Here is a 27,791-nt window from a genome sequence, read left to right as displayed (position 1 = left end):
AGCCTACAAATGCTTTCAGTTGCTCTCTTTCATTTCAGGGACAATGACATTGAGGAATGTGCTTTGGAAATGTTCTTTTCAGTTGATATGGAAATTCTTGGAAAAGTTACTCCACATGATTTGAAACCCGGTGGAGCGAATTTACTAGTAACTGAGGAAAACAAAGAGGAATACATTAGGTGAGATGTGCTTGAATGTTGTCCTTTAACATACACCCTGTGTTTTTATGAAATGAAACTTGCTATTTATTTTTAGGTAATTGTACATATTAATATCTTCATTACCTGGATTAAAATTAATACTAAACAATTTATTCATTCATTCATATTTCACTGCATTAACACTAGAATTACCAGAGCCTACGAAAAAACTCGTAATTCCGTCCCACCTTAAACTGCTTCTTAAATCCCTTCACACCTCTCCGCCAGCGTCCTTTGTCTTCTAAATGTGCTGATAAAGAGAAGCTGGAGCAGCCGGCTATTCCATCCCCCACCAATTTAGAACGCGCACGAACTTCTCTCAGCTCAGGCCTTGATTGAGTATCTGGGAGTGAAGTGGAGTTTTAGAGTGAAATAATAGATCGTTGTTTGGAACACACGCATTTCATGTCTGTTCCGTTTCTACAGTAATCTGTGTCAACACATTGTTAAAACAGAAACTTTTTTTATATTCTAGTAGTAGATGACAAAATGTAGGCATAAACTATATAATGTATGAAGCCTGAAGTCCAAATAGCAAAGAAACATTTTCACAAGAATAACACAATTGCACTTTTATTCAAACATATAACTGCAGAAACAAAAAGCCGCCTTAACATGCGACATTGACACCAGTTTACTATAACTGACTCCGTGGTTCAATAGACTCAGCCCCCGCTTGGGAATCAAGGGGTCACGGGTTCGATCCTGCGCCCCTCCCTTTTGAGAAGTAAACTGTTCTTAGTCTTACTGTTTTAGAATAAAAACATACATTTGATTTCAGTCTGTAACAGCCGGTGCAATTTATGATCTTTGTAAAGGTTAGCTTTTTTTTTATTCACTTTTCACTCTCTCAGTCGCGCTCAGAATCAATCCATACAACCCCATCTGACACGGCTGTTTTCACTAAAGACGCTATAGCTCTGCAGTGTACCACGATGCATACTAACGCCCAGGTTCTGACACACAAACGCTGGCGAAGCTGCCTTCTTCGTATCTCACCGTCACTTGCTTTTCTTTTTATTCAGTTTTATTGAGTGTTCCTGCCAGTCCCGCATGTTGCTGTATGCTTTTTCTTTTGTACCCAGGACATGCAGAGGAAAGAATGGTAAAGACCAGTAACTTCGGCGCTATATGCAATCATCAGACACTCCCCATCTGCCCGTGTCGCTCAAACACAGGAACATATATTGGTGTAAAAGTATAACAAAAGTGCACTTTTATTCAAGTGCACTTTTTCCATCGCCTTTTCCTGTAAGAAGCAGTGTACACACTTCTCTCTATGCTGTGGTTTCTATTACACACCTGAAAGAAAGACAATATATGTGAAAATATAATCGCACTAATGCAATATTATTTGAAAACGAACAGCGTCAGATCGGTGTGAATTTATGCAGGAACTGGAAATTCTCTGATGCGGACCTTCCCCAGGGAAGAAAGTACAGTGTCAGGTGCTCATTCAGTGTAATAGAAACCATAGCACAGAGAGGTGTGTACACGGCAACAAGTACACGTGTCGTAAATGTAGGAAGGACGGTCCTTGGGTGTGTGGGAACTGTTAATATTTGAATGTGATGATTTTATATAGCACGGAATGAAAATCTGCACTTCTTAGCATTGCACCATGCAAGATGTCGTATCAATCGCCTACTGTATCTTGCTTTCTTTTTCTTCGGTTATACAGGTAGTTTTGAATAAAAGTGCACTTGTTTTGTTTGAAATGAAGTGTCTGCGTGCACTTTTCGTGGCATTACACGTGTATTTTTGAGCATGCCCGTTTGAGCAGTATAAAAGTATTGAAAAGTATAACAAAACAACGGGCAGATGGGGAGTGTCTGATGATTGCATATAGCGCCGAACTTACTGCTCTTTACTATTCTCTCCTCTGCGTGCCCTGGAGTACAAAAGAAACAGAATACAGACGCGCTATAGCTCTGTGCTGTACCACGATGCATACTAACGCCCCCGGTTCTGACACACAGACGCTGGCGAAGCTGCTTCTTCGTATCTCACCGTCACTTGATTTTCTTTTTATTCAGTTTTATTGAGTGTTCCTGCCAGTCCCCGCATGTTGCTGTATGCTGGATATGTTCATATGTATTGTCTCTTTCTTTCAGGTGTGTAATAGAAACCACAGCATAGAGAGAAGTGTGTACACTGCTTCTTACAGGAAAAGCGATGGAAAAAGTGCACTTGAATAAAAGTGCACTTTTGTTATACTTTTACACCAATATATGTTCCTGTGTTTGAGTGACACGGGCAGATGGGGAGTGTCTGATGATTGCATATAGCGCCGAAGTTGGTCTTTACCATTCTTTCTTCTGCATGTCCTGGGTGCAAAAGAAAAACATACAGCAGGAACACTCAATAAAACTGAATAAAAAGAAAAGCAAGTGACGGTGAGATCGAAGAAGGCAGCTTCGCCAGCGCTTGTGTGTCAGAACCGGGGCGTTAGTATGCATCGTGGTACACTGCAGAGCTATAGCGCGTCTTTAGTGAAAACAGCCGTGTCAGATGGGGTTGTATGGATTGATTCTGAACGCGACTGAGAGAGTGAAAAGTGAATAAAAAAAAAAGCTAACCTTTACAAAGATCATAAATTGCACCGGCTGTTACAGACTGAAATCAAATGTATGTTTTATTCTAAAACAGTAAGACTAAGAACAGTTTACTTCTCAAAAGGGAGGCGCAGGATCGAACCCGTGACCCTTGATTCCCAAGCGGGGCTGTATCTATTGAACCACGGAGTCAGTTATAGTAAACTGGTGTCAATGTCGCATGTTAAGGCTTTTTTTTTCTGCAGTTATATGTTTGAATAAAAGTGCAATTGTGTTATTCTTGTGAAAATGTTTCTTTGCTATTTGGACTTCAGGCTTCATACATTATATAGTTTATGCCTACATTTTGTCATCTACTACTAGAATATAAAAAAAGTTTCTGTTTTAACAATGTGTTGACACAGATTACTGTAGAAACGGAACAGACATGAAATGCGTGTGTTCCAAACAACGATCTATTATTTCACTCTAAAACTCCACTTCACTCCCAGATACTCAATCAAGGCCTGAGCTGAGAGAAGTTCGTGCACGTTCTAAATTGGTGGGGGGATGGAATAGCCGCTTCTCTTTATCAGCACATTTAGAAGACAAAGGGCGCTGGCGGAGAGGTGTGAAGGGATTTAAGAAGCAGTTTAAGGTGGGACGGAATTACGAGTTTTTTCGTAGGCTCTGGTAATTCTAGTGTTAATGGGTCAAGTGGACAATAGCCTTCGCATCGATGCCCATACGTCCCTTTCCACAGCCACACTTGCCAACTCATAATGTGGGATGCCAAGGCTTTTCCAGGCCATCTGGGAGAAGTAATGCACCTTCATCTCGAAAGGAGCCAATTGAGGTGGTCAGGGCATATGATGCTGATACCTCACTGTGGAGATTCTATGGGCACAACCAGCTGGGAGGAGACCCCAGGATAGACCAAGGCTTACAGAGATATTAACAGATTAAGTACTTGTAATCGTTAAAATGCTTGTTTTAATAACAGCAAATATTGCATGCTAAGTTTCAGCTCAAATAGTATTCAGAAGCTGGTACACCTGATTTGCTTATTATTTATGATGCATTTAATTTATAACACCGCATATCCCACAAAAATCAGATACACAGTAGCAGGGGGGGGCGCCCCATTTTAGGAGATGATAGTCATTTTTTGAGGTGAATTGATAAATACTGTATTTTTGCATCAGTTGCTTAATGGTTTCCATTATTAGGGTAGGGTTAAAATGTGAGTAATTATTAAAAATATTTTTAATAACATTACAATAAATAAGTTAACATGATAAATAACAATAAATAAGTACAAAGAAAGTTGCACTTCAAAAAAGGTTTTCCTTGAATAATTAAAGATTAAAATGTAGCTTAGGCTAAATATCAGAGCTAAGTGTGGCTCATTCATCCTTTGTTGAGCAGTGTCTCTTAGGATTTATAATAAAACAGTAAATTTGAAGACAGATTCTGTTTAAAATGCATGCAGTATGCTATGAATCGAAGGTTGCACGTTATACAATCTTATTGTGAAACTGCATGCCACGTCAAAGTGTCTGAACATGAAGCTACAATGTAATTGAAACATCTGCAACAAATCAATATAAAGTAAAAAGAAAAAATGTTGACAGCGCTTACTGAAAGTGTACAATACACGGTGTGCACAATTATTAGGCAAGTGAGTATTTTGACCATATCATCATTTTGAATGCGTATATTCCAACTCCAAGCTGTATTAACTTGAATGCTTATTGGATTTCAGCACGTCAGGTGATGTGTATTTGTGTAATGAGGGAGGGTGTGGCCTAAGGAGATCAACACCCTATATCAAGGTGTGCAGAATTATTAGGCAGCTAGTTTTCCTCGGGCAAAATGGGCCAAAAAGAGATTTAACTGACTCTGAAAAGTCAAAAATTGTAAAAAGTCTTTCAGAGGGATGCAGCACTTTTGGAATTGCTAAGATATTGGTGTGTGATCACAGAACCATCAAACATTTTGTTGCAAATAGTCAACAGAGTCGCAAGAAACGTGTTGAGAACAAAAGACGCAAATTAGCTGCCAAAGATTTGAGAAGAATCAAACGTGAAGCTACCAGGAACCCATTATCCTCCAGTACTTTCATATTCCAGAGCTGCAACCTACCTGGAGTGCCCAGAAGTACAAGGTGTTCAGTGCTCAAAGACATGGCCAAGGTAAGGAGGGCTGAAACCCAACCACCACTGAACAAGAAACATAAGTTGAAACGTCAAAACTGGGCCAAGAAATATCTGAAGACAGATTTTTTTCAAAGGTTTTATGGACCGATGAGATGAGAGTGACTCTTGATGGACCAGATGGATGGACCTGTGGATCAGTAATGGGCACAGAGCTCCACTCCAACGTGGAGGTGGGGTACTGGTATGAGCTGGTATTTTTAAAGATGAGCTAGTTGGACCTTTTGCATTGAAGATGAACTCAAAATCAACTCCCAAACCTACTGCCAGTTTTTCGAAGACACTTTCTTCAAACAGTGATACAGGAAGAAGACCAGGATTTTTATGCAGGCCAATGCTCCATCACTTGCATCGAAGTTCTCCACTGCGTGGCCAGCCAGTAAAGGCCTTAAAGATGAAGGAATAATGACATGGCCCCCCTTCCTCATCTGACCTAAACCCTATCGAGAACTTGTGGGCACTTCTTAAACGCTAGATTTACGGGGGAGAAAAACAATCCACCTCTCTGAAGAGTGTCTGGGAGGCTGTAGTCACTGCTCCACAAAAAGCTGATCATCAACAGATCAAGAAACTGACAGACTCCATGAATGGAAAGGCTTATGACTGTTATTGGAAAGAAGGGTGGCTATATTGGTCATTGATTGATTGATTGATTTTTTTTGAAATGTCAGAGATGTTTATTTGTAAATTTTGAGGTGTTTGTTTATTATTCTCACTATAACAGATGAAAAGAAACAAGTGAGATGGGAACATTTTCATTTTTCCTTTAGTTGCATAATAAATCTGCACACTAATAGTTGCCTAATAATTGTGCGCACATATGTATTCCCCTGATGATGTTCACACTCACATTTCCGTTGTGAAACATTCAGGTTTCAGGTTTATTAACATTTTGGATTGACTGATAGCACTGTGTTTGTTCCATATTAAAATGAATCCTCAAAAATACAACTTGCCTAATAATTGTGCACACAGTGTATGTGGTGCCACCGGCCGTCAGATGTCACATAAAACTGAGGTCCTGACTCTCTGTGATCACAAAAGATACCTGGGCATCCTTTGTAAAAAGTGGGGTGCATCCTGATGTCCAGGTTCAATTGCCCACCATGGCTTTGTCATTCTGGCCCCTTATTCGTCCCCTTTCTCTTCTTGGCTAACAATGTCACCACTTCACCACCTAATAGGTAATGTGTGGTGACAAAAATGGCTGCTGTTGCATCACCCTGGTGGATGCTGCACATTGGTGGTGGTTGAAGTGGATCCCCACTTACTGTGAAAAGCGCTTTAGGTAGTGGTAGAAGCACTATATATACAGTGGGTATAGAAAAGAATCCCCTCCTTCGAAATATTTCCATTTTTTTTTTTTTTGCTTTACGGCCTTAAATGAAAACACATGAACCAATATTTTTTCCAGCATTACTTACTTATTGGAATCTATAACATCCAAGTGAAAGACATCACAGCTACAACTTAAACACAAAAATAAAAAACAAGAACTCCTGCGATGATTAAAGGATCAAAACACACACTCAATCAGGACTGAGTGCCCCCCATTTCCATTGTACACCATGGTTACTGGCTTCCTTCCACCTCTGATCAATTATAATCGGTGTGATTAGTGAAGCTGTTCCTGGAGCATTCATTCCCTTGCTTGGTAGTGCGACTGACAGCAAACAACTGACTATGGGTGGCGAGACACTTTCAAAAGATCTCAGGGATAGAGTTGTGGAGAGACATAAGGCAGGAGATGGAAATAAAAACATCTCAAAGGCTTTATCAATCCCAAGGAGCTCAGTAAAGTCCATCATAAAGAAGTGTTTGGTACTACTAGGACCCTCCCTGGATCCTCCAAACTGGATGGAAGAGCAAGGAGGAAACTGGTAAGAGAGGCTACCGAGAGGCCAATGGCCACTTTGAAGGAGTTACAGGATTTGATGGCAAAGAGTGGTCATTAATGGTGTGCACGTGACAACAATTTCACCACCGCTCCACAATTGTGGCTTGATCGGGAGGGTCGCGTGGAAAAAGCCACTTCTCAAGAAAGGCCACATTAAGGCTTGTTTGATCTTTGCCAGAATGCACCTTGAAGATTCTGATGCCAAGGGTGTTGCCTTATGTCTGTTTAGTAACATTATCAGCCTTCTCTGCTAACTAAACACAATTTGCTGTATTTGCATATTTAATTATTTTCACAGTATTCATGTAAATGTATACCATATCACCAGTTTTCGACTGATAAACACTTAATCAGCATGAAGTAGTGATCTTTCCCATCCAGGAATGGCCACGTGCCCAACCTCTTACTTTGTCACACATCCTCTACAGATTTCCCCCTGCCAGACAGGACTTGATGTTAACAGTGAAATGTTTCACAGGCAGGATCATCATCACCCATTTAATGGATATTTTCCTTGTTTACGTAGGTTAGCTGTTGCCTCCCATGTCTTTTGCCTCCACCCTTCACGGTCTTGGGCATCCTTTAGGGTGAAACCCATTCATATCATATCACCTGGCACGACCTCTGACCCCATCATCCACCTCTATCTCGGGAGATCACCCAGTCATCATTTGCCTTTTGCTCCACATTCCCAAACCACCTCAGCACATCACCTGTCGTCTCCCCATCAAGTTATTTTCTTCATTTTTGCCAGACCCCAAAAAAGCTTCCTAATGATTTTTATGACCAACTTTCTGGCCTGGGCTACAAATGTAAACAATCATACCCAGATCTTACGTAGGCTTTGCACAACAGTCACAGTGACAGAAAGCAATCAGTATTGGTCACCAAAGTTTAAACTGTTGTAATGAACAATAAGGTTTACTTGTTTTGTACGTTGATACTTCATGTTGAAATCACTTTTGTTTCAGCTTAATGTCAGAATGGAGAATCTCTAGAGGAGTTGAAGAACAAACCAAAGCTTTCCTTGATGGCTTTAATGAAGTGGTGCCTCTTCAGTGGCTTCAGTACTTTGATGAGAAGGAGTTAGAGGTAGAGAATCTTTAAATATGTCATTTGGAGTTCAGAGCGATCGTATGTCTCTTCTTTGTGGCTGTACTTACAAGTGCTCTATTACATAAAATTATACAGTAAAGAACATTCCCAGCTTTTGTCTTTTACAGATGTTTTAAAACGGAATTCTTTTTTTAATGTTATTTGCCATTTTTGGTCTTACCTCTTTTAGGGCTAATTTTTTTTTGTTTGTTTCTTTTCTCCCAGGGCTGAATATTTTTCCAAAATCTAACCTTTTTTAAAAAAAGAACACAAAGCAGCTGTTTAACATATCAAATCAACAAAAAATATTTACTTTTGACAAATGTTACTGTCTTGCATGTTATATGAGCCTGCATACTACTGTATATGATTTCACATACAGTGCATGTTACATGGCAAAGTCCTGCGCAGTCCGATCTCGCTCAATGCAGCCAATTGCATGCATTGCCACGTTGCACTGCTTATAATACGAGTTGCACTGGTGCCTCCTTTTCAGTTGTCTGTTGCTGCACTTTCTCACATATATTATTAAGTGTGTACTGTAGAGAGACAAGTCACCCATTTGACATCGTGCCATGCCAGTGCCACCAAGTTTTCTGCCCTCATGAAAACCATATTGTCACCTCTCCATCTTCAGCCTGTGAAGGCCTGTGTCTCCTGTTCACCCTCACTGTGCCACAAGCTCCAATTCCCCTGCTCTGTAGCTCCATGAACAATTCTGGACATGTATAAAAATTGTCCAAATGTACACAACATGACCCAGATGTTCACAGCCCTGAAGCAGCTCCAGCACAGCCTGACTTGTCAAGAGACAGTTCTCTCTTTCCAGTATATGTAATAACTTGCAGGCAGAAACCGGTGTTTGCTTCTGTCAGTACAAAATCCTTTATGCCATACTTTGTGGGCATGTCTGGCATATATTCGTGTTCCTTATATTTTATTATAGATTCATGCACAGACAAATCACGGCCAGGCTGATAAAATTGTTTATATGTTGGTTCCAAAGTGTCAAGCAGGGGCTGAACTTCACACATAGGGTTATAGCCTGGCTCACCCCTTGGCATTTGCTTCTGGTTATCACAGAAGTGAGTACAACTTTGCAGCAGCTCATACCTATCATCACGCGGCATAACCTGTCCAAAGCCACCAGGGGACAAAGCACGTTTGGACCAATGCTCCCTGAAGTTATATCACCAGTCTAATCCCATCTCTATTTGTAATGACACCACAATGCCCTTCATCTCGTCTTTTGGTTTCCACTTTGAAAAACAAGAATGTGATGCAAGAGCAGCCCGCGATTCAAAAAATTGCTCTGCATACCTGTCTGTGTCGTCTGACAGTAGCTGAAAAGCAGCATCAGGAGGGAGCAGCCTGAAGTAGTCCAGCGACTGGTAATCTGTCGTGTCCAACAGCAAGCCATGACGTCTTGTGAAGTCCGGTAGCCAGTTTGGCTCCCACAGATCAATGTCTGGGTATTCCTCCCACACGAACCTTGCCATAGGTGCGTCGGCTGCGCGAATGGGCTCAGCTGCTAGGCGATCAGCTGGGGTGGCATCGGCTGGTGTCTGATCAGCAGATGCCAGTAACTCACTCTCTTGCTCGATCTCCTGATCACTGTCAACAAAATCAGATTCAGAAAAATCGGAGTCCGACTCAGCGATAATGCGCAAAACATCGTATTTTCTTTTGTGCACTCGCTTCGCTCCCTCGTGAGATGGCGATGCCATCTTGTCTTTGGTTACATTTGTTTACATTTCGTAACTCACGCACACGCAAGGATTAAATGGCGAATCAATGAGTCTAACATTCCTCCGAGCAGAGAGGGAATGCCTGTGACGTAACAGTAAGTTTTGTCACTATTAACAGCTGATTGTCGCCCTCTACCCCTGGATGTCGACTTTTGTTGACATTCACCCTCAACCCCTCCTGTCGACAAAAGTCGACATCTGCCCTAAAAGAGTTAAATGAGGTGCTTCACAGTTGTGGTAGTTTGGCGATACTGTCATACATAACAATGCAGTCTGACGTCTTTGAGCCATTCAGTAAGCCATGTTGACATTGTTGGAGAGGTTTTGCTAAAGAAGAAATCTTTTCATTTCAGGTTATGCTTTGTGGCATGCAAGAAGTTGATCTTCAGGATTGGCAAAGGAATACGATTTATCGTCATTACACAAGAAACAGCAAACAGATTATTTGGTTCTGGCAGGTAAATACAGTATGCTTTTTTAGAAACCTTCAAGTTGTCCTAAATATCTGCTTGTGATGGTTTTTGTAAGTCCTTTTGTCTTCTCCTGTAATGGAGAGTGAATCTGGACAACTGATAGGATATGTAAGGTCACAGCAGGCCCGCCGCCAGGGGGGAGAAACGGGACTCTGGTCTGGGGCCCTAACGGAAGAGGGCCCATTCACGCTTGATTTTTTTTATGCCAATGTTGTGCGCGTAGATATTCGGACAATTATTCAAGTTACATGTAATAGAAAAGTTAAATCATTTAGCTTACAACAGTACAAGTGAGTGTTTTAATAGCCGCACGCTCCACGCAAGTAGATATCGTGCTCGTGTCTTGTGAAGCTCGCTTGTCAAAGGGGGCCGGCAGCGGTATGCTTCTCAAAGACAAAGGAGAGCCGACGCCGATGTCCTTGAGCTTGATGTTGAGTAGTATGTTTGTTGTACAGGGTGCGTGGATAATGGATTGACTTCGCTGGCTGTAATTGAACACTTCCGATTCACACACACAGACGCTGTTCTGTCTCAGACAACAGCGATATTGTTGTGCACTATCATGGATATTGACGTGTATGGTGTAGCAGAAGTCCGTCTCTGTAGTTTGATAATTCATTCGCTTGGGTGTTTATTGTTGCTTTTAAAGCAGTGATGAGTGTGCGTTGGTTTTGTATCACTAAAGATTCTGGATCACCCGGATTTTTTGAAAACTTTGAAGTTTGATACAATGTTGTACACCATGTAGATAACCCTAACCGTTAGTATATATTAACATGTTCAGATGTTCATCCTCTTAATTGCATTGGTGTCATTGTACCGTTTCACGTTAGATAATACATAGGCATATCTCATTAATGTATTGTTTCAGTTCCGCTACGAGTTTCCGTTAGCACTGGCTTTCCTTCTCGCAGTCAAACTTTGATGTGCGAGAAGGCTTAACTCATCAAGTATGGTATTCATAAATGCAGCATTGTCGCTGTCGGATAAACTACATTTCGATCATTTTGTATACGTATTTGAAGGTTTTGGCATGTGGGGACCCGGGGGAAGGCAGAGGGGCCCACACGTACCCAGTTGTCTGGGGCCCAAATATTTCTGGCGGCGGGCCTGGTCACAGGTTATATGTAATTGACAAAAAGAGCATCCAGGCCAACCAAAGGGCCAGTGAAAGGGTGAAAACAAAAATCTCTAGTAGAGAAGAGCAGACACCACGTCATGAAGCTTCTTTGGTCAGTTGGTCTTGGGCTAATCCTTAATAGCCATGGTTCTCAAGTTCAGTCCTGGGTCGGGCTCCACTACCTTTCATTTTTATCTTTAATCATTATTTAACTGTCCTTTTTATTTCATCTCTTATTTTGCATTCAGAGAAGTGAATCAGTTTTCGATTTACATTTATAAGACATTGTGAATGTTTGTGTTTTTACCATAAGCTCTGTCGTAATTGTATTTTTACTGTAAGGTCTGTCTTAATTGTGACAAAATACTGGCAATCAGAATCGCAGACACCAAAGCAAGTGCCACTGACTGCTAAAGTGGAGCTACTTCAATGGTAAATGACAAAGAATAACCTGATAATTAAAAAGAACAAAACACCAAGACACAAAAAAAAAAAATTATTATGCATCTAAATTCCTGCTGATTCAGTGAAAATGTAGCATGTCTGCTTTGTAAGGTTATGATGAAAACCTGCAGCCATAGAGTTACCTAGGATTGAACCAGAGTACCACTGCTTTATGGGGGTTTACACAAAAAACTCAAATAATTAAAATTAACAGTACGGATAACAAAGTGTTTATTATACTTATACAGTTATCTTATCCAAAGATCTTGACCATACATTGTTGTTCTCTCTCCTGTTTAATTAATCTTAGCCTGAATGAATCTATTAATTTTTTACATTTAAGAGTTTTCATTTAAAGATTTCCCAATGTTGTTTCTTGTCCTGGTGTGTGGATATAAACACAGGGAACTCCAGTTTCTGTATGACATCTCTGCCTGAAGAAGGGGCCTGAGTTGCCTTGAAAGCTTACATATTGTAATCTATTTAGTTAGCCACTAAAAGGGGTCAGTTTGCTTGGCTTTTCTCTACATTCATAATGGCTAACACGGTACAACAACCTAGTACTACAATGAGTGAAGTTTTCAAATGAAGAAGTTACAAAACAATTGGATGCCCTAGCCTTAGGCTACCTCCTTTGTCAGTCAGTCATTCTCCAACCTGCTATATCCTAACACAGGGTCACAGGGGTCTGCTGGAGCCAATCCCAGCCAGCACAGGGTGCAAGGCAGGAACAGATCACAGGCAGGGCGCCAGCACACACACACCAAGCACACACTCGGAACAATTTAGGATCACCAATGCACCTAACCTGCATGTCTTTGGATTGTGGGAAGAAACTGAAGCACCAGGAGGAAACCCACGCAGACATGGGGAGGACATGCAAACTCCACCAGTGTGCCACTGTGCCACCCTTTACCTCCTTTGTTTTAAATTAAAACATAGCTGTATGGGTGAGGCCTAAGAGTAGGGCATCCAAAACAGTAAAATGACCTCCATCCACAGTAATGGTTTCAGATCATTCACAACAAAAGCATCTCCATCCACTTTTAAACTCATGTGACTCAGCCAGTCACCTACACTAAGCATGTGGACATTGATGGAAACAGGAAGAGGAGTTTTTGAGGTTAAAACGTTCAGGCATTGTGGAGAGAACTTGAAAATAGAGACTTAATGTCTGGGTTTAAGAAAAAGAAAGTAATCGTGTGGACCATAGCCTGAGTTTAATGCATTTAAAGATAACGTAACCCTAAGCTTTACTTTTAGATTTCTTGTTACACTTAGGCTTCAGAACAGATATTAACAATCATTTTGTCTAATGCGTTCAGAAGGCAAGGAACTAACAAAAAGGTACAGTCATATGAAAAAGTTTGGGAACCCCTGTTAATTCTTTTTAATTGGATTTTTGTTTCTCGTTGGCTGAGCTTTCAAAGTAGCAACTTCCTTTTAATATCTGACATGCCTTATGGAAACAGTAGGATTTCAGCAGTGACATTAAGTTTATTAGATTAACAGAAAATATGCAATATGCATCATAACAAAATTAGACAGGTGCATAAATGTGGGCACCACAACAGAGATATGACATCAGTACTTAGTTGAGCCTCCTTTTGCTCCTTTGAGCCTCCAGACGCTGTCCTCCTATAGCCTGTGATGAGTGTCTGGACTCTGGATGGAGGTGTTTCTGACCTTCTTCATACAAAATCTCTCCAGTTCAGTTCAATTTGATGGACAGCCTGCTTCAAATTATTCCATAGATTTTCAATGATATTCAAGTCAGGGGACTGTGACGACCATTCCAGAACATTGTACTTCTCCCTCTGCAAGAACGCCTTTGTAGATTTCCAGCTGTGTTTTGGGTCGTTGTCTTGTTGGAATATCCAACCCCTGCATAAGTAACTTCAACTTTGTGACTGACGCTTGAACATTATCCTGAAAAATTTGTTGATATTGCGTTGAATTCATCCGACCCTCGACTTTAACAAGGGCCCCAGTCCCTGAACTAGCCACACAGCCCCACAGCATGATGGGACCTCCACCAAATTTGACAGGAGGTAGCAGGTGTTTTTCTTGGAATGCGGTATTCTTCTACCGCCATGCAAAGCGCTTTTAGCTCACTTTTTGTCTCATCAGTCCAAAGCACTTTGTTCCCAAATGAGCATTTGATACAACAAGTGACTCTGTTTGTGGTGTGAGTGCAGAAAGGGCTTCTTTCTCATCACCCTGCCAATTGCACTGAATTGCAGAACGATGTACAGATACACCATCTGTAGGGAGATGTTCTTGCAGGTCTTTGGAGGTGATCTTTGGTTGTCTGTCACCATTCTTACAATCCTGCCTCTTCATATGCCGCTCTTGTATTTTTCTTGGCCTGCCAGACCTGAGGTTTAACAGCAACTGTGCCTGTGGCCTTCCATTTTCTGATTCCATTCCTCACAGTTGAAACTGACAGTTTAAATCTCTGAGATGGCTTTTTGTAGCCTTCCCCTAAACCAGGAGACTCAACAATCTTTGTTTTCAGATCTTTGGAGAGTTGCTTTGAGGATCCCATGCTGTCTGTCACTCTTCAGAGGACAGTCAAAGGGAAGGAAGCACAACTTGTAATGGACCTCCTTAAATACCTTTGACCACTCATGATTGGACACTCCTGTCTATGAAGTTCAAGGCTTAACGAGCTCATCATACCAAGTAATCAGCATTGAGCAGTGACAGGCATTCAAATCAGCACAATGACAAGGGGACCCACATTTGTGCACAGCCAGTTTTTCACATTTGATTTAATTTCATACAACTAAATACTGCGTCACTGAAAATCTTTGTTCGGAAAACACAGCAGTACTCCTAGGAAATGAAAGACATACCACTGTCATCTTTTGTGTTGAAAGAAGCGTCAATTATTATGCAAGGGTTCCCAAACTTTTTCTTATGACTGTAAGTAGTCCATCTTCACAGATGAATTAATAAAATAATTGTAAGAAGTGAAATATGCAGCCTTAATTCCAAAATTTTCATTCAAAAGTATTCATATAGTGGAGTGGACTGTCTGGTGGCGTATATATTGTAATTGTCACATGAACAAGTGATTTCATGCTGACTAGCTGCTTTCCAGAATGAAGTCCTGCCAACAAGAAATGTTTGACATCAGAAGAAAGAAACTTTGTACTCACAGTGGGCTATGAATGATGTGGTGCCACATTTCTGTCTCTGACACTGGCATCTTGGACTCTACTAAGGATATAGATCTCTTGGCCGAGAACCTGGCTTCCTTTGCCAGAAATCATTGATTTGGTCCCAGGTGGACATTAAACGGATACAATTTCATGGCAATAAAAGCCCTTAAAATGAAGAAGGAAATGCTGACTGAAAGAGAAATCCGCACATAGACTTAACATTCAGAATCTGGAAAATGTTCACAAAGGGGAATGGTTCAAAATCCACCCATTGTGTTCTCCTGCATTATTAAATTTCACAAGTACAGGTGTCGAGAGAGCTCAGCAGAGGTTACCTCGCCGATAATGATTTTGCCGTTTGCATAACACGAGCACATTTTGCAGTTCATTCTTTTTCACAAGTAGCAGTGATTCTTAAGCATTTGCTGTCTTACATGGTTGTGATCCTACAGCACTTAACAAGGGCAAAACTGTGAAACCGACTTGTTCTCTGCTTTTCACTGCTGGCAAGTTAATATACCATTCATTGTAAAGTCGCTTACATTTTGAATATTATAAATTGGTGTACATCTCTTAACTCTTCTACAACCCCAACTCAGAAAATGGTGCAATGGTATGGAAACACAGTGTGATTAGCAAATGATAGTAAATGATCTTTGACCTGAAACCAATATACAGGCAAGTCCCCGGGTTACGTACGAGATAGGGACTGTAGATTTGTACTTAAGTTGAATTTGTATGCAAGTCGGAACAGGTCCGTTATTTTAATAAATGCTATTGTTGACCGACTGTAACCAAGTGCTCTGCCAATGAATGATGGAGTTTCACCTCTCTCTGACCTTTTTATTATTTCTACTTTATTTTCAATGGTGATGGTTTTTCTGTTCTTTACTGTATCACTAGCACTTGCATCAGATTTGTGTTTCAGAGACATTCTTGAAAGGTGAAGAAGACAAAAGGTTAAGGTGAGCTCTTCAGCACAGCACTGTAACACGCTATCACAGCAGGAAGGCACCCGTCGTCAACACGTCTGATGTACTGATGAGAGACAACTTCCTGCTAAGTGCATAACGGTACAAGCAGGCTTACTATTGAGAATGGATGGGGGTGGCTAGGGGTGGTTCACCACCTGCCCACCCCACAGTCGCCCCCACTCCAGTATGCTGCCTGCAGCGTCCGCCCACCGAGAACAAACATGGTGTGGCCATAGGCGGGTAGTGAATCGCCCACTAACTGGCATCCACCCAAGGCACACTACAACAATACCCCCCGCCGCCCCGTTCAGCCTCAACGGGTCACCGCTTGCAGCATTACCAGCCGCCCACCGAGAACGAATGGGGCTGCCGTGTGTGGTGGAAGAGCAGTGAAAAGCCCCCTTCCGCTCAGTCCAGCCTGCATCCAGTCAGGGAGCAGTAGCTGCGGCGGTGTGGTGGTTGGGCAGCAAACCGTCCCATCAAGACTCCGTCCTGCACATGAGCACGGGTCACCGTTTACTACCAGGAGCCACCTGAGGGACACTACACTGTGCGAGCAGCGGAATCGCCTCCGTCCTCCCACCGCTCGCAGCGTCCCCAGGCCAAAGATGACAGAGCAGCAGCTACTGAGGCGCATGCGTCGCAGCTGCGGCCCTGTTCCTAAGTCGTAGGTCGGATGTCCATAACTTGGGGACTACCTGTAGTAGCACATTGCGTGATGCCTTAAGTAATTCGTTTTTTTTTTTTTTGTTTTTTTCAAAACACTTACTTTGAATTTCATACTTGCAATGTACTCCAATAAAGTTTGGATGGTAGTAAATAACGTTGCCTTTCCTTCTCACAACACTTAATAAACATTTAGATACTGAAGACCCTAATTTCTGGAGTGTTTCAGGGGTCATTTTGTCCCATTCTGAGTTTTAAGGTGTACAAAAGCATGGGGTCTTCACTATTGCATTTTACATTCTCAATTGGGGACAAGTCAGGACTGCAGGCAAACCAGCTGAGGCCCCACACCCTCTTCCTATGCTGCCATGGCTTTACAATGCGTGAAGAAGGTGGTTCTTGCTAAATTAGGCATTGGTGTCCATGAAAGTGATGTCGTCTTGAAGGCAGCCTATGTTGCTCCAAAGTCTGTATGTAGTTTCGGCATTAATGGTGCCTTCACAGAAGCGCGAGTTACCCTCAGCCAGGGCAGTGGCACAACCCATACCATCACAGACTGCGGCGTCTGGACTTGTAGCTTTTTGGGTTTTTTTTTTTTGCATTTTCCATACTGTTCAGACTTTTCCGACTGGGATGGTAGATTTCAACAGATTAATTAACTTTTTCATTGACAAAAGTCACCATCAAGGGCTAAAACTGTTTCTAAGCATCGAACAAAGTCATTTGTAGTGAATTGTTTGGTTTTTGTCTGATAGACGGCAGCAAAGACATCTCAATAATATGAGGCTTGCAGATTTCGAGTCCATTCTCCTTACAGCAGTGGATCAAATACCAACCCTCACTCTTGTTTGCTACCTATGCTAACCACAAATGAAAACTAGAAATTCAAGTCAGTCTGTGTTCAGTAATTTGTAGCCATTGTGTTATAGAATATTCATACATTTTCAGACATTTGTTAAGTTTCATGTTTTACATAGTTGGAGTAATAAAAACATTTTGAGAAGCAAGCTTTTATAAAGAGAACAGAAATTGGTGTATCAGCACTGCTGGACCCACTGTTTGAACCAATGATTCATTTCTTGTGGAGCTCAAAATCATACAAGGAATTACTCAGTGGGTTTTAACAGGTCCTGTTATTTGACACCCCAATGTCCCACCCTTGACTCTCTAAGAAAGGCAATTCAGAGAGAGACCTCATTCTAGGTAGGTTGGCCATGCAACACATGAACCAGAACACAAGTAACGCTCACCACACAACTCAATGGCCAATCTATCATGGCCACCGCAGAAGCACATTATTTATTTCTCGAGCACATTTTCATACAAACAGTGTAGCTCAACGTGCTTTACAAGACAGCACAACAGTACAAATGACTTTGTTCTTGCATGGTATTTCTCACCAGGTGACCAAGCGACAACTCTCCAAACAAGTTTACTTTCTTTGACTTTACTTTCATTCCTTCTTTGTCTTGCGTCTACATTTCATTTTTGTTTTCTTTCATTTTAACAGTTTGTTAAAGAGATGGACAACGAAGTTCGTCTCAGACTAATGCAGTTTGTAACGGGTACCTGTCGATTACCACTTGGTGGCTTTGCTGAGCTTATGGGTATGTATTGACAACTACTGTAAATTTATTTATTTATTTATGTTCATACAATTAATGCTTTTACATAAAGAGATCTGATAAAATTGTCTCAGTATTTATGTATGTGAATTTTATCAGGTTAAGCAACTTGTTCAGGGGTTTCCAGAGACTTAGTGGTAGAAACTGAGCCGGCGTCATCTTGTTTCATAGTCCTGCACAGCACATCTTTAAACACTTGAAGCAGAGATGCTAACTCTAAACTGATACAGAGGACTTGAAGATTTTTATTTGGTGCAGCATGTCGATATAAATGCATTGACCCAGTTTTTTGTATCTATCCTTTTACACGACAGTTTTAATAGGTAGGTAAATGTCAATGTGATACAACATACGCTAGTTGTAGTCACCAAAAGGTGCCATTTAGCCAAAGTTAAATGTTGCCTGTGAGGCAATAACAAGTAAGAAGAAAACGTGATTATATTACGTGAGCGTTTTACTGGGTCGGTAAGTTAAGTATGCCTGGTAGCTCTGTATCAATCAGATGGTAGCTTACTACTCTGCTCTTTTGGGCCCTCGAGCGAGGCCCTTAACCTGCAATTGCTCAGCGCTTTGAGTAGTGAGAAAAGCGTTATATAAATGCAAAGAATTATTATTATTATTATTATTACTGCTTGATGTGCATTACGTACATTGCATCTTGCTTCATTGTATGTATTCATGTAGGGTGAGCACCATACGAGCAAATGCATTATATATTACGTGTACCGAAGTGAAGCCAGCATGGAAATATTCAAATGCATTAAACCAAGTTGGCTGCTGCTGGCAATGAGCACAGCTCACCTCAGTTAGTAATAAGCAGTAATCACACCACAGCAAAACATTCTGGAAGAAGCCATGTTTTTTTGCAAAGTAACATCTCCACTACTTTGGGTCCACATCCCCTGCCCTGTGCAATTGCTTAGAGTTCCCTGGTGCCTCTGCAGTATCGTAACTCTAGAATCGCCACCCTTTATGCATGCTACTGGCGTGACTAGTTTCTCGGTAGGTGCCAGCACTTGTCTGAGTTTTGCAGACTCCTTTTGGATATTTTGACTGTCATAGACCATCATGCAAGTGATTCATTTTTTGTTCAAAACTTCCTGATCGCATATTACACCCCCTGTTGATAACCCGTCAGACCCTACTATGTGCTCAGTTGTTTTTCATCACATTGAGCCTGAATCTCTTCTGTTTCCGGCAGAAGTAATTAGTCACTTTAATCCCACAACTATTCCTGGTAAATATTGTTCCCTCTTGTCTTCTTAAAAGTGTCTTTGAAGTGATTGGGCCTTGCGTTCTGGACATAGCAGTTTAGAATTTAAAGATTTTTCAAACTAGAGACCCATCTCCATGTTGCCTTTTGTTTCTAAAATTCTGGAAAAGGCTGTCTTTCTACAACTGCAGACCTTTTTTTAGATGAAAGTGATATTTTTGAAGTTTTTCCAGTCTGGTATGAAGGCTCACCACAGCACAGAGTTAGCACTTTTAAGGGTGTTTATTAGTAGGTGACTCTGGGGGTCCTGCTGCCTTGTTGCTTTTAGATCCAACTGCAGTATTTGATAAAGCTGATCACAGCATCCTTCTCACCCATCCTGAGCCATGCTTTGGAATGGTTCAGGTCATACCCAACAGGCTCTTCCTTGGCTCCTGTTATCTGTGGGGTCCTTCAAGGATCTATCCTTGGGCCTGTTCTTTTTTTTCATTGTCCCTGTTACCCTCAGGATCCATTTTTAAAAACATGATTCTTTTCATTGCTATGCAGATGATACACAAATTCTCTTAAACCCTTATTGGAATATCTGAAAGATATTAAAATATGGATGTCACTAAATTTTCTCAGTGTAAATGACTAAAAAAACAGATTGTGTGCTTTGGACCTTCTGATCTTACTTGTACCTCCTACAAGTTCCTTTGACAACCTCTTGTAAACCCTTCACAAAAAATCTTGGCGTGAGTTTTGATAGCGCCCTCAAATTCGACAAACAAGTTAGCTCCATTGTTAAAGCCTGTTTCTGTCAGCTCAGCGTATTAACTAAAGTCGAGCCTTTTCTTTTTGCAGATGATTTTTAAAAACTAATTCATGCCTTTGTCTCTTCTGGACTTGACTATTGCAACTCACTTTTTACTGGAGTTAACCAGTCATCCCTTGTTCATTTTCAACTAATCCAGGATGCAGGATGGCCCGGCGTCTAACAGGCATGCGGAAACAGAATCACATCACACCAATTTTAGCTTCTCTTCACTGCCTTCCTGTTCACTACAGGATGGAGTTTAAAATCGTACAGTTTGTCCCTGAATGGAGTAGCCCTCCCTCTTATCTTACTGACCACTTACACCCCTTATTCTCTCTTGAAATCACATTCTCTCGTTGCTGGTCGTCAGGAGGTCCAGAGTTAAGCTCACCGTAGCAGTAGCTACCCCTAAGCTTTGGAGCAGCCTACCTGTTTATATCAGGTCTGCAACAGATTTGGTCACTTGTTTCAGCCTAATAAAGCTCACTCGTCCTATCCACTTAATTCTTGTAAAATAACATCAAGTTTAGTTTTGAAATTCCCTAAAGTCCTTCTGTCTACCACACTACTTATTCTGTACTTCTGTCTGTACTTCTCTGTGGGAAGAAAAACTTATGTAATGTTTGTGCGAAATCTCCCCTTAATGAGTTTCCAACTGCGTCCCCGTGTTGTCGATGAACTTATTTTAAAGTCACAGTCTTGACCCACCGGAATAATTTCCTTAATAATTTTAAACAATTGTGTCACCTCTTAATCTCCTTTTGCTTAAACTGTAAATTCTCAGCTCTTTTAATCTTTCCTTATAACTCATCCCTGTAGCCCTGAATCAGCCTAGTCGCTCTTCTCTGGACCTTCTCTAGTGCTGTTATGTCCCTTTGTAGACCAAAACTACACACATGACTCCAGATGAGGCCTCACCAGTGTGTTATAAAGCCTGAGCAGAACCTCCTGTGACTTGTACTCCACACATCAAGGTGCTATATAACCTGACATTCTTTCTTGAAGGCTTGTGAACACTCCCTGGAGGTTGATAGTGTCGAGTCCTCTACAACTCCTGAATCCTTCTCATGAAGGGTACTTTCAGTTTTCACACCTCCCACTGTGGGCTTAAACCTCACATTTTTACTTCCTATATGTAATACTTTGCATTTACAGACATTATATCTGCCCAAGCTTGTACCTTGTCCAAGTCCCTCTGTACTAATTAAACTTCCAGTATTTGGGCAAAGTTTGGGTGGAGGTCCTTCCGGGTCAAGTGGATGTGTCATAAAGTATGGATGGTTGATCCCTGCAGCTCCCCATTGAGGCAGCTGTCCCGTAGGACTACAATTCCCAGCCCTGCCTGTGGTTTGGAAAATGGGAACCGCAACACGTGGATGCTGTTCCCATGTGTGTTGGGGGAGTGTATATTCTGAACAGGCTAACTTACAAAGAGAAACATACCAGGCATCCATGGTGTTGAGAAGTCAAAGAAGTCAAAATTTAGTCTGTAGGTTTTGTTGCATGTACCACAAGTAATTAACCTTCTCTCTGGGTACGTACCGGACAACATCATATTTTTGTCTCGTCTTAACAGATTTTTTTTTTAAATAGGGAGCAATGGTCCTCAGAAATTCTGCATTGAAAAAGTAGGCAAAGAAACTTGGTTACCCAGAAGTCATACGTGGTAAGTACATTTAAAAAATGATGAGGTGGACGTGGGGCAGATTGATTGCAGCACATCTTGAAACAATTGTACTGCTTCTGATGTCACACTTCTAGTTTCTAGTCTTGTGCCCAAGTAAAGTGGGATTCTGTTCCTCTCTGGCTTGTCAGTCAGTCAGTCAGTCATTTTCCAACCCGCTACAGGGTCACGGGAGTCTGCTGGAGCCAATCTCAGCCAACACAGGGCACAAGGCAGGAAACAAATCCCGGGGCGGGCGCCAGCCCACCGCAGTCTCTGACTTATGTACAGTAGTTAAGCACCAGCAATGACAACAAATACTCTTCCAACATCCTTTGACCTATTCGGAGTCATGTCCTGTGGCGTGGCAGCCAGCCCTGGATAGGTTGCTAGACTACCACAGCGCCCACTTAGACCAGTTTAGGATGGGCAATTAATGTCTCACACAGCAAACCAAATTATTTAGATTAGCTAGATGTTCATAATTTTAACACGACATTGACGTTTTCGGCCTATAATGGACACATCGGTTAGACTTCACCTCCAGCTAGGAAGGTGGATGATGCTCACAATGTTAGCCGATATTAAACTGGTCCTCGGCCCCTTCTCACTTAAACCCAAGTGAAACATCATTCAAGTAGACCCAATCAAATAGGCGGAAAGATGTATTACTACCGACAGCACTAATGACCCAAAAACACCATACAGCAATAAACGCACACAGCCTGATTACAAAAAGTATTTGTGCCTGAACAGACACAGACAAGCATTCATAATTCCAACAAATCAGGTGAAGAATTGATGTTCTGTTTTAGTCCAAAAAAGTTGTGTGTATCGATTGTATCCTAAAGTTCAGTTGTGTATACAGTGAGGGTCGAGAGGATTGAATCTACATAGGCAGCTGAAGCAAGAATCTGAAAAGTGCAACCCAAATAAAGAAAAAGAGTTTGACTCACCATTCAGAGGGGCCAATTCTCAAAAGCGCACTTAATGAAATTTAGAGTTCGCTCAGGGGTGGGCAAAGCCAGTCCTGGAGGGCCGCAGTGGCTCCAGGTTTTTGTTCCAACCCAGTTCCTTAATTAGAAAACAATCCTTTCCAATAATAAAATTTCATGGCTTGTTGGTGCTTTAACTCTGCCATCTCAGCTCATTCTCATATCCTCGATTTTCTTCCCCTTTCTAAGGATATCATCCAAATGATCTGAAGTCTAAAATGGACGAGTAGTTCTCAGTCCTTCACTTTTTTCTCGCAAGTATTTAGCTAAACCAAAACAGTGCACAACAAATTGACACAGGTGTAAATGGTAACAAGCTAAATGGAGAACTGCTGCTTTCCTGTCTCTTTTGCATCTTACTACTAATAAGGAGCCATTAAAAAAACAAGAATCTAGCTGTTTAAGACTAAAATATAATATGGGCTTAACGAGCGAGACCACTAAAATGAAGCTGAAGTGTCACTTGAGCAATGAGTGCTTCTTATTAGGCCGTTGAGTTGGAACAAAAACCTGCAGCCACCACGGCCCTCCAGGACTGTAATTGAGGACCCCTGAGTTAGCTCATTCAGTCGAGACTTGAATATTAATGACTTTATTCAATTAAAAAATGTTTCTTTTGAATTTCCTAGTTTGATTGTAAGTGCATTGATTTGTAAACATCATACTTCAAATACTTAAAACAAATAAATGTTCCGTAGCGATATAAAGAACAATGTGAAAATTGCACACATGGCCATACTTCAGAATTACTGCAATGTACACGTGATGCCCCGATGTCACTCCTGAGCACTTTGCCCTCATTAAAATGTCTAATTGCACAATACGACTAGTCATACATAATTGTCATTTAAAAGGTCTGATGATATGAATGATCTGTATCTTGCTCATTCGGCGTCTAATGAGCTTGCCGTCGCCGTTATTCACACACAAGTGTGGTCTGTTGTGCCTGTGATGTTTGGGAAATCGAAATAACATTTAGTGGGTTTCCATGCACTTCAGTAACCCGATTATTCACAGAAACCTGATTTCTAAAATGCCATGTGAGCCCTCAATCCGCATAGAGAAATCGGGTCATTGGCCTCTCTAGAAACCCGGTTATCAGAGTTCAATATTTCTGCAAATAACTCGATTACGTGGCCATGTCAACCCTTACATAGTCTGATTACTTTTAAAAGTAATGAGTAACCAAATGCATATCTTATTGAAGTAGAAATACATGCATTTGTCGTAGAATAAAATCCCAAGCAATTAATATGCAGAGCCAGGAAATCGCAGAGTCCAAAAGACTTCTGGTTTCAGTTTAGACTTTTATTTAAGGTAATAAAAAGCCGTGCCCTGTCTGCGGAGAACGATGCCATTCCTGAGCATTGAAGACATTTTGTACATAGCTTAACATAGATAATGTGACATGCTTCGTATCCTAATGAACAACACCTAATGGCATTTTGCCACCTTTGTGCGATTGTCCTTCAGTCATGCCCACTTCTCAATCCTTGCCCCTGATTCATTATGTTAGTGATTAGAACCCCTTGGTATTTTTGCCATCTGTGTCCAGTATGCTTTTCAGTCATCCCTCCTTATTGCTAATCCTTCATCATCCAGTCTTTGGCATCGGCTTTCAGGGTGTCATTTTATGTTGGTGAAATAGTTACAAGGTCTCCAACCTTTTTCCCCCTGACAGCTACTTTTACAAAATGAAAATGACAGAGAGCTACTCGTGTTTTTTACCGTTTATTCTCATCGCTTATTTCAACCCAAACAAACTGAATGAGCTTCTTTTGCCTAAACATTTACAAGATGTTGGTGTCCACAACTCACATTTTGCATTAAAACATCACAAAAAATATTTAGTTCACCCTCAAGTGCATTTTGTATGTCTGTATGCATTTTCCAGTGTATCTCACACTATTGAATTAAAACATGAATGCTGTCAACACAAAACAATGCAATTCTAAATCCACATCCATCCATTATCCAACCCGCTATATCCTAACTACAGGGTCACGGGGGTCTGCTGGAGCCAGTCCCGGCCAACACAGGGCGCAAACCAGGAAACAAACCCCGGATGGGGCACCAGCCCACCGCAGTCCAAATCCACAGATGTGACTTATTCATTTGTCATTTTGTCACATGTCACTGTGTCACTTTATTCACAGGTCCAGTTGCATGTGTGATGTGTTTTTTAGTTATTCAGATGACTGGCACTGAGGTGGATGGTGGAGTGGAGCCCCCTTAGGTTCACTCTTATGGAGTCATTTAAATGTTCGTCTGTCAGTCTTGTTCTGAACTTTGATTTCATGACAGTCATGTCAGACTCACAGAGGTATGGAGACCCAAACAAAGCAGACATTTTCAGAGCTGCTTGATGAAGATTCTTCTAGTTATCTGGCTCTACTAAGGTCCAGAAATGCTGAGAATGTTGTTGAGACTTTAACTGCACATTACTTTGAAGGTTTACTAATATATAAAATCCAGCGTCTGTATGTCTGTCCTCTGCAAACGAGAGAACTACTTACCCTACTACTTACTTAGTTCTCTTGCTGGAGCGATATATTCATGCTAATCCAAAAAATAGAGGCTGTGAGATGAGGGAAGGAGGAAGCGTGAAGTCAGGAGCCGGGCAGGACCTCGTCACTCACGCGCCAGCCTCGGGGTGTACCTTACTACTGCTTAGCTAGCGAACGAGAGAACTACTTAATGGATTGAGATCAGGTTTTTTTTTTTTTTTAGAATTTGCTTGAACATTCCGGTTGATTTTGTGACTTCTCTCATTTCGCTATGTGTCATAGTTCTCTTGTGGTGACGATATTATTTGCGCGAATCCAAAATCCACACAACGAGGGGAGGGGCTCTCCTCACTCAGTCGTGAGCTTCTGGTCGTGTACCTTAACTCTGCTTAGCTAGCAAACAAGAGAGCAATTGAATTCAACTTTGTTTGATATTTAAAATAAACTTGATGAGTCTGGGTCCGGATATTCTCTTAAGTGTCTGCCACATCGAAAAGAGATTGCAATTCAGATTGTGAATCGTGATGTTGTGTTAAAAGGATCATGATATGACTTTTTCGCACCTCTCCATCAGCGTCTTTTGTCCTGTTAAAGATGTCGATAAGCAGCAAGCAGCCTGCTATTACATCCCCCACCCCGCACAGTTTTCTCAGCTCAAGTCTGCTTACCTGCGTGTCAGTTGCTTAGAGTTGTATAGAGTGAGAAGTCACGCAAAATGATACCCTTTATAAATACTATATCGTTATTTGGAACACTTGCATTTCATGTGTGCTCCGTTTCTACAGCAATCTATGTAAACACATCGTTAAAACAAACGTTTTTCATATTTTTGTAATAATTGACAAAATGTAGACGTGAAGTGTATAATGTGTGAAGCCTGAATTCCAAATATCAAAGAAACACTTTCATAAAAGGTACAAATAGAACTGAACAAGTGCGCTTCTATTCAAGAATATAACTGCAGAAAAATAACGCACGTTAGGGTGCGACATTGACACGCATTTACTACGACCGCTTCGGTGGCGCAGTGGTATCAACTGTTGACTGGTAATCAAAACTTCACGGGTTCGACCCCAGACGAGTCAGTTTTGAGAAGTGAGCTGCTCTTAGTCTTACTATTTTAGAATAAAAACATACATTTGATTTCAGTCTGTAACTGCCGGTGTAAATTTATGATACTTGTAAAGGTTAGCTTTGTTTTTTTTATTCAGTTTTATTCTCTCAGCCGCGTTCACAATGCCACACTCTCTCCCCACATTTGACACTGCTGTTTTCACATTAAGACGCGCTTTAACAGAGGTGAACTCAGATCATGATGACGGTTGTACATCGGAGCTAGAATGCACATCGCACTTTTGCCGTCACTGTACTTTGTATAAGTACACGGGAAGCTGTGCAGTCTACTTGTGACTTTACGCTGTAGGAAGTATGTAAATAAATAAAGGTAATTAAGTAAATAACATTCGATCTGGCTCTTACATGCAAAGTACAGCAATGGCAGCTTCCTCCTTCAGCTATAGATTCTCCACTCTAGAGTTTAGATCTGGACGGTGCATGTGCCTAAAACGTTAACATTTATATGTTACTTACAAAAAAGTCAGATTGAATGTTATTTACTTTTATTTATTTACTTACTTCCTACAGGGTAAAGTCACAAGTAGACTACAGAGCTTCCTGTGTTTGATTGACATGCTCAAAAAATATGTGTAATGCCACGAAAAGTGCCTGCTGACACTTTAGTATGCAAGCAATGGTACAAGAATGCAGTTAAACTTCTATTTTGGTCACATACACCATCCAAATCTAAACACTAGCGTGGAGAGTCGCTTGCGTACTGAAGAGTCTATAGTCGTTCCAAAACTCTGGTCGTAACCCAATTTGGTGGTGACCTGAAGTAATTTCCCCCATAGGATTGTATGTAAATACAATTAATTCATTCCAGACTGTGCGAACTGTATGTAAATATATATCTTTTTAAAGATTTTTAAGCACAAATATAGTTAATTATACCATAGAATGCACAGCGTAATAGTAAACTAAATGTAAAAACATTGAATAACACTGAGAAATCCTTGAACAGAGAAAAGTAACATTGCAAGAATTCACGCTATAGCCTTACGAACCGCTCACTGTAAACATTTTTTTAATGAGTTTTAAGCACAGGGAAAAACATGAACATTTGAAAAATCCGTAATTTAATAAACAACCAAGAAAAGTAACACTGCAACAATGCACGCTATGAACCGATCGCTGTAAACAGAAGTGAAGGTTAAAATCCAATAGAAAGAAGTCTTCATTAAATATGAGGTTAAAACAATGCTGGAATCGGTCTCCTTAAAAACAAGCCCGGTGAATTCTTTAACTGCCTTCTCTGCCTTACGCGCCCAATCTAACCCCTCTGCCCCCAACCCAGAAATTGGGGAAAGCATAGGGAGAAACTGAACACGTGCAGAAA

General features: G+C 41.2%; 1 protein-coding gene across 1 annotated transcript in view; it reads left to right on the top strand.

The window, feature by feature from the left end:
- The window catches only part of LOC120530119 (NEDD4-like E3 ubiquitin-protein ligase WWP1), a 250,923-nt gene that overhangs the window by 220,422 nt on the left and 2,710 nt on the right, over positions 1-27,791 (top strand). The window contains exons 19-23 of the mRNA XM_039754299.1: positions 39-179; positions 7,819-7,939; positions 10,044-10,148; positions 18,045-18,141; positions 21,765-21,837. Of these exons, the coding sequence (XP_039610233.1) occupies positions 39-179; positions 7,819-7,939; positions 10,044-10,148; positions 18,045-18,141; positions 21,765-21,837 (537 nt within the window). The remainder of the gene's footprint in view (positions 1-38; positions 180-7,818; positions 7,940-10,043; positions 10,149-18,044; positions 18,142-21,764; positions 21,838-27,791) is intronic.

Source organism: Polypterus senegalus, chromosome 5, assembly GCF_016835505.1.
Source record: "Polypterus senegalus isolate Bchr_013 chromosome 5, ASM1683550v1, whole genome shotgun sequence".
NCBI lineage: Eukaryota > Metazoa > Chordata > Cladistia > Polypteriformes > Polypteridae > Polypterus > Polypterus senegalus.
Note: the sequence above shows the minus strand (reverse complement) of the source record. Positions and strands in the feature narration are given on the sequence as shown.